This window comes from Seriola lalandi, unplaced genomic scaffold (genome assembly GCF_002814215.2).
Source record: "Seriola lalandi dorsalis isolate HSWRI2012SDOR001 ecotype SW California unplaced genomic scaffold, Sedor1 jcf7180002054370, whole genome shotgun sequence".
Taxonomy (NCBI): domain Eukaryota; kingdom Metazoa; phylum Chordata; class Actinopteri; order Carangiformes; family Carangidae; genus Seriola; species Seriola lalandi.
Window position 1 is genome coordinate 301,105 of NW_019524923.1, and position 8,168 is coordinate 309,272.

At 40.9% G+C, this 8,168-nt stretch overlaps 1 protein-coding gene across 5 annotated transcripts in view; it reads right to left on the reverse strand.

Annotated features, from left to right (window-relative positions):
* hnrpkl (heterogeneous nuclear ribonucleoprotein K, like) overlaps positions 1–4,100 on the reverse strand; it is a 14,612-nt gene extending 10,512 nt beyond the window's left edge. For 3 of the 5 annotated variants that reach the window (XM_087174672.1, XM_087174671.1, XM_087174670.1), the window contains exons 1-4: positions 3,970–4,100; positions 2,309–2,418; positions 1,554–1,651; positions 1,396–1,452 (exon numbers count right to left, since the gene is read on the reverse strand). In XM_087174672.1, coding sequence (XP_087030798.1) covers positions 1,396–1,452; positions 1,554–1,651; positions 2,309–2,369 — 216 coding nt within the window. In that variant the 5' untranslated portion in view covers positions 2,370–2,418; positions 3,970–4,100. The other 2 variants (XM_023408657.2, XM_087174673.1) reach the window with 2 other exon arrangements.
* Between the last annotated feature and the right edge of the window lie 4,068 nt (positions 4,101–8,168).

An 8,168-nucleotide genomic window follows, 5' to 3' on the forward strand; every position in this document is an offset into this window, starting at 1 on the left:
TGGGGGGGGTGGAGTCGGAGGTGAGGGGGCCAGGTGGGCCGCAGAGGACAGAGCGAGAAAAAGATGTCTGTTTTCTACAAGTTTCATGGTAAAATTAAACATCACAGCAAGGAAAAACAACATCCAACAGCTGTGTTGCTAACCATAAAATACCAACTACTTGGTAGTGGGTTGTCAGTGATTCTCTGCATGGACAATAAACTGTAATGACAAAAAGTCCAACTGAATGGAGATGCTTAAAATGGACAGAAAAATCAAAAGGAACAATACATGTCTCTTACAAGTGGAGGAGGGGGGTGTTTGGGGGATGGGGAGTATACTGTCATGTATATAAAAATGTTAAAATGAAACAGAAGGCAGGTTATCAAAGACATGTGTTTCACTGTTCTAATCAGGCAGTGAGGCAATAACTGGTGGGACATACCGCTCTGGGCCACTGCTGTCTGGGACTGATACACTGGCATTGTACTGCATGGGCCGAGGTGGTGGTGGTGGTGGTTGTGGTGGTGGTTGTGGTGGAGGAGGTTGGCATTGGGCGGGGGCATTCAATCACAAGATGTCAAGTAAGGCGCCCGTTTAAGGAGGGGCACGGTTTATGGGCGGGGCCAACCGGGAGTGTCAGGTGGGCGGGCGGGCGTTCAGGGGCGGGCGGAGGTTGGGCCAACGTCAAGGTGGGCAACGCAGGAGGGGCATGTCGATCCAGTACATGGGCAACGGAGGAAGGTGGCCAAAAATAAAAACAAAAAAAGTAAAGGAGAAGGGAAGAGGGGGAGAAGGAATACATTTTTAATTGAATACACGCTATACTTTGTCCCAAAAGTGAAGAGAAAGTGAGAGACTTGAAACTGTGGTGAGTGAAGAAGAACAGGAGGTGTGACCTGGACAAAGATAAGTTTAATAAACAGTCTGGAGCACTACAGAGATTTACGTCCCTGCAAAAAAGGTTATGTCCACTCAGGTTTTCAGGAACCTGTTGTCACTTCAAGGTCAAACATAGCTTCAACACTGTGAAGGGAACTGGAATCAGGCTGAAACTCACACGAGGACTGGAAACAAAACCCAACAGATCTGTCTAACAAGGTCTCCCTTGTCAGTCTACAAGAGCCAACTTGGTTTAATCGCCTAACAGTGCATGTCAATTCTTGATATCAAACGATTAAAAACCTGCTGGCAAGAAATCTGGGACTGTTTCTGTGGGAATTCATTGAATTGGGGTTTGGAATAATTTGGAATTTAGGTTTGGATTTTTTTTAAATATCTCTCGACAGCACTTAAATGTAGCACAGTTGTTAGGTCCAAAAAGACCTATGCAGACTCTGCAACAGAAGGGGCATTAGCCAACTAAACTTTCTCCGCAGCTGCAGAAATGTTAGCAGCATTTTATCTGTTACTCACGTCCGTGCGTAGGGCTTTTATGTTTTTTCCACCCTTTCCAATAACAGCACCAGCATTCTGTGAAGAGAGAGACATTTTCCTTAGACAAAAAAATCTTTTTTGATCAATATGAAAAAAAAGCAGCATAATGGCCCAATGTGAACCGAATGTGCTTTTACTTTGCTCTGAAGCAGTACACGCAGCTCCACCATCTCGTCTGTGTTCCGCGAACGTTTGAAGGCCTGCTCCTCATCCATGTCCTCAGCTGGGCGTTTACCTGAAGGGGAAGACAATTCAGATCAAATCTGAGCCAGGCAGTTTTTCTGTAATTCATGGTTTACAGCAGACGTCCTGGGTAATAACTTTAAGGCCACTGTTCAGAATTGGATCATTTCCAAATTTGGCACCCCAGTATGGCAGTATGAAAAATGCAGCACTATGGTTTTGGAATGCTTAGAATAAAATGGCAAAGGGCTACGGCCACTGAAGGGTTAATAAAAGTGACAAAAATATAAATAAACGGCGACTGCGAGATCTAAAGTATGTTCCACCCCAAGAATGGGTTTCATTCAGCAGCCAACTGTATCCTGGAATATGTCCAGCACCACCATGTACCCTTCCTGGATTAAAACACAGGCAGATCTGCTCAGGGCCCACAGAACAGCAGTATCTTGGACAGGAGAATCCCTCAACCATCTGACATGTCCACATGCTACATAGAGGAAGCCAGAAAAATTTAATTTTTTTCCTTTTTTCTCCCTTGAGTGGTCTAATTAGCTGATTTATCTACACACTCTATTTTCAAGATGGATGTAACACTAGACAGGCTCGGTTCGTTTTCTACTTAGTGCATGAGCTCATTCATACAGTTTACATTATGGTCATGAATGGCTGAGTTTTCTCTTTGTCACGATGACAATGTGTATGATCTTACTATTAGTGTCAGTGTTGCTGAATGTGATGTCTTCGTCCTGCTGTTCGATTTTCACCTCCATTGTCTTGCACCTGCCGAGGAATACAAACAGGCTCCTCTCCCTGGATCTGCTAAAAGACGAGGCAGTAATACAATCAGCTAAGCCACATATTGTACGTGCAAAGACCAATCTGATCAAATATTTTGATTAGGACTGCAATTTATAATTATCTTACTATCACTTTATCTGCCAATAACTTTCCTGAGAAATCGATTAATTGTTTGGCCTAGAATGTGTCAGAATATAGTCCATCACAATTTCCCAGACTGCGTCAAGTGTCTTGTTTTGACCAACCAACTGTCTAAAACCCAACAATATTCAGTTTACTGCCACATATGATGAGGAAAACTAGCAAATCCTTTCAAATTAGAGGACTTGGACCCGGCGATTGCTTGATAAATGACTGAAACTACTGATCAATCATCAAACTAGCTGCAGATTATTTTTCATTGCATCTACTACTGAATTCATAATTTTAGGTCTAATTTTGATATCTGACAAGTGCAGCTAAGAAAGACAAGATCATATGAAATCATGAGTGAAGTATACATGAAGCAGCATTCATGCTGTCTGATTGATTAAACGCTCAGAATATAGGATTCAACAGTTGACTCCTACATGAACTATACCAGTGCCTAAGCTACTGTATTACAGATTGCACAAAATTGACAAATGACAGACACATAAATATATGTCTCTGTTTTAAGTATGAAACTCTATTTTTAATCTGCATCTTGTCTTTTTAATGAGTCTTGTTTTGAATATATCTTGAGTTTTAACGTGTTTCTGTCACCCCCCCACCCCCACCCCCGTGACCGGTAGAGAATGATATCTCACTCCAATGTGTGCAAAGTGTATATTATGGAAGTGACAATTAGGTCTCACTCTGAACGCTAGTATGCACAAGCAGTCCTCCTGCATGCACATCTCGCTGCTGCTAGTTGAACACTGCAAAAGCAGTCTGCACTTCTGCAAACATCACCCTTGTACCGAGGCCTTGCCAAACTTATAGACATGGTCTGGACTGGTCAACGCCTACATAGCTTGGGAATAAGCAGCACCCATTTTAACTACTACGGGGTTTTCAAGAGCAGCCACGGCCACCACAATGTTTGGATAAGGCTCTCCAGAAAACACATATTCATAGGCGCATTAGCGAAGCTCATCACGCATCGTAACTTATTATATCAACCCTTTCTGTCCTTTTTATGTCCAACTAAATCCAATACAGCTATCAGGGGAAAGGAAACTGCGCAATTCCTTACACGTAAAAGGAAAACGTGTTTGTCACCTGATGTGTCTGCCTGCAAACAGAAGTTAGCTAGCCTGTTTGCGGGTGTTGCTAAGTTGACATTAGGTTACTTTGCTATGCTAACAGCTCTGCTAAGCTAGCCAGTTGCTTTCTGTGCGATTCGCGAGGCGTGTCTGCCAGTTTCACTGTACACGTTGCGACTGTACAACACTCACTACCGAGAAATAACATGAACACAACGGAACAACCGAGCTATGCTCCTAATGTCAGCGGCGAAATCTGAATATGTCAACCATAGCTAGCAAACAGGGTAAATGACGCGACGCTATATTACCGAACTACCGAAATATAACAGTTGGGAAAACAAACCTGCAGTAAAACCACGTTCACTGCGGTCCACCGCGGTCTCCTCGCCCTGAAACGTTTGCACGTTTTCAGCATGGAGAGAAGACTCTGTGGGTGAGCTCGATTCGTTGACACTCACCCAGTGGTTCGTTTCTTTTGCTTCGCAGGTCAGCGCAAGCGGGCGGGGGCTAAGACACATTAAAGTCACCGAAATGAATCGATGTACCCGTATAGCAGCGCGAGAAGAATTTATCAAGCTCTCCGCGCATCGGTGGAGATCTTGTCCGGGGTGAATGCTCACAGGCAGCTCCTCTGCCTACTATCCCGCCTCCTCCGGCAGACTCCTCCGGCAGACACCCCCGTCTACCTCCAACAACCACTTCGTGACAAAGTGAGGGTTTTCATGTCCTAAACAACGACTGTCAGGTTCGTTTGTAGCTTGTTAAAGCTAGGTTTTCTTTGGATTTCACAGCTGGTTCACAGTTTAACATTCTACCAATATATTGCCCCAGATCCAAAAAGCCACTGGGACTTCCACTGGTTTTAGAAATTCGGTTATTTGAACCACTAAAGTAGGCCTACAATATCCTTAATTAAAGTTGTGTTCAATCTCAAACAGAGACAAGTAGATAGTGCACACTAGATCTGGTTGCAGGACTTAATGGAAACTTGCGGGTGGCAGTGTATATATTCAGAGGGCAGTAGGTGGGGGGTATTTGGGGGGTATTTGGGGGCCACACAGCAAATATTAACTCTAACAGCCTCTATGGACCACCACTGCACATGGCAGGTTTATTATTTCCCCAGCCACTCAAGAAATCAACCACTAATCAAGAGCTGTTGATGATCAAAATTAATTGGCAACAAATTGGATACCACATTAATCGTTTACATCATTTTTATAGCAAGCATGTCAGTAAATCACAAATACCAGCTTCTCATTTGTAAATATTTGCCAGTTTTCGCTGTTTTCTATGATTGTAAACTCAACATCTTTGGGTTTTTGATAGTTGGTGAGACAAAAACAAAAGAAATTTGAATTTGTTAGCTTGAGTTTCAGAGAATGGTGGGCATTTTCACAATTTTTAAATCATCATTTTATACACTGAACAATCAATTAATTATTGATTTAATTGATTTCATTTCATCTTACCATACTTCTACTATGATGGTATATCTTGCCTTAGTTTTTGTCTTTGAATTACTTCATCCACTGAGAATATCGCAAAGTACTTCTAGTCCTAAAACTTGGAAGTGTATTAGCTTAGAAAAGTGAAAAATTTTTGTTTGAAAGTACTGATCCAATTATATTTTTAAGTGTGGGTCCCTGTTCCCAATTGTATTTAGTAGTGGGTACAAAAAATACCCAATTAAAGCTGAACTGAGCAGTTGATTAATCTATTAGTCGATCAACAGAAAATTAATCGACTCTACTTAAACTATTTTGATAACCTCTGTCTGCAGGTTTATCACAACTCATAGTGGGTTCTTCACAAAAAGGAACATGTTTTTCAGAAAATGTAGAATTTTATATCTTTTGAATGTGCACATGGGAAACTGATCCACCAGGTCAAGACAACCCTGTTGAAAGCCTTTTAGAAGTTGCATGACAAGTTGACGAGCAACAGAGCAGCAGCAATAAAAAACGTAAAACAATCATCAACATTACTTGGAGGTCATTAATCCGAAACCAACTACACCAACCTGTTCTACCACCAGGCAAGATCAGTCATGTTCACGTCGAGATGGAACAAAAACTGTTGTGTTGATTTCACAACCAAATGTAACACATGAATCCTGTGTAATGACTACAGTTGTAGAAACACTGCCTGGCCATAGCAGTTTTCAGTATGTGCACAGTTTGACTCTGGTGTTTTGGCTGCTCTCAGTGTACTTACAGTTTCAAAAGCCATTTCAGGGAGATTCAGAGACAAAAATGTACATACAGCTAAAAACAAAGATAAAAACTGAACGAAACATAAAGGAAATAACTGATAAGCACATACAACAGATGTGTATATAGATGTATATAAAAGGCAGCAATTAACAATATCATACACTGTCTGTATACAATTCAAAACAAGAATACAATAATTCAAGGGTGCAGAGTGCAAAGAGTGCTGGAATAAATATTAAATGAGTAATGTTTTGCAGCGTGCTTGGATTTTAATTGATGATGATTGTGATACATGTTAAAGAAAAGTGTGTATTTTAAACTAAAACTATCATTTATAATTTGTAGGATGTTTTAGTGTTACAGGGTTATTGCACAGGGATTGTCAGTGTTTGGTCTGACATAAGTAAGATTTGTTGTGTCTGGAACAGAACTATTGTTTGGCTGTTACAGTGCGCGTAATCCACAACACTACACAACAGAGGCAGTGGATAGTACAGGATGTATATCAGTGGGCTGTGTCACAGCTGCATCACTCCACGCAAGGTTCAAGACAAGTCTGCCACCAGCTGGTTCAGGAAGCGGTAGGAGCACAGACGGAGGAGTTGCAGAGTTGGATGATGCAGAAGTGGCACTAAACTAAATGTACAAAAGGAGGAAGATCTCTTGGTGTGTCAGAATCACAAGTCTCAGCGTGCTAAGCATAAAACTCCTCAGCCTTAACTCTTTCTACTACCTGAAAGTAGGGGTGATTCCAGCTAAAAACATCATCAGTCTTCAAGCAGTGGAAAAATGACAAAGATAAATTATAAAAACAGATGAAAAATGAAATAAAAAGATATGCTTTGAATTCACAAGTAATTTCCTCATCTTCAAAAGAAAGCACAATTCACAGAGAGCCCATGATCTTTATTATATATCCTATTGCTTTTGATTGCCTGAAATTGAACCAATGTGCAGTGCAACTAGATTTTCTAGTTTTTCTGCAGTGATAAAAAAAGATAAGGCCATGAGATCAGACTTGCTAATCCACAGCCACCACCCCACTGCCCATTTATTGCAAATCAGGAGCCTGAATTATGTCCATACTTGATCTATTTTAAACATCCTTTTTTTTCCTCTCGTAGTGTTGTCATGCTCCTACAGATATAGGCAAGGATCTATTGCAAAATAAAGAGCTCTCTTCCCTCTCCTATACTCTGAGGTTACCATGGAGACAGATATAATTCAGTTCTTGATGTTTCTCATAAAAAAAAGAGCCTGCGTACATATTTTCATCTGCAACCATAGCGACACTTGACATTGTCCGCGCTATTTGTAAAAAGCAAGTCACCATAGCGACACTAACCATCCAGGCTGTGTCATAGATCATGTGTCCTAGCTGAGTATGCCTCCTCATTATGAGTGAAATTTAGGAATCCACCAGTAAACAGGATTTATTTCATCATTTTCAAACACATTATCACCTTGATGTTTAGCAGTGCACAGTTACTGAAAAACACAGGACTTATGTGACATTTAATTTGCACAGTTTGGGACATTTAAGGTAAAAAAAAAAAAAAAAAAACCCAACATGTTAAAATTATGAGAAAGTAATGTACACACTTGTGAGTGGACACTAACATCAGTGCAAGACTTACAAGTCTAAATATTGTTGATAATTTAAAATGGAAAAATTAAAATCTATTAATTAGGTCAGGATTTCTCAAACTTGAATGAAAATATGGGCTGGCATAGTCTGTCCCTCTCAGGGTACACACACATGTTTACACATGACTACAGTGGGTTGTCATGTAGTTTATTTCTGTAAAATAAATAGAAAAAATAGAATTATTTTTGTCAAAATTCTATTTGTCAGTATGAAAAAATATATATATGCAGCAATTTTTTTTACCCCAATTCATGCTCCATATCGTACCCTGATCAGTGATTTGAGTGAGACCCATTTGAAGCTTGCAGACATAGTATAGGTAATTATTTTTCATAGATGCACCCCGTCTTGTGCGTCAACCGTACGTCACACTATAGGCCTAATGGCCAACCGTACAACAGTGTTGGTGTGGAAGAAGCGCTGCTTTCATCCAGTGCATGGCTGCAGGGGTAACTACAGCACGAGAGTTTACATCCATATTGTTGTTGTGCCCGCCACGAACAGGGCATTTGACCCACAGCTGGCCACTTGTGCAGCCCGTAATAACAGTGCAGCAGCTGATTGTTTAAACGGTTTTGTTGCATGAATCAAAAATAACAATCTCACAAACAAATTCCTATAAATACAACTTGTCACGAATACATGTCCGGGGTAGCCTAAACATCGCGACCACCCCCC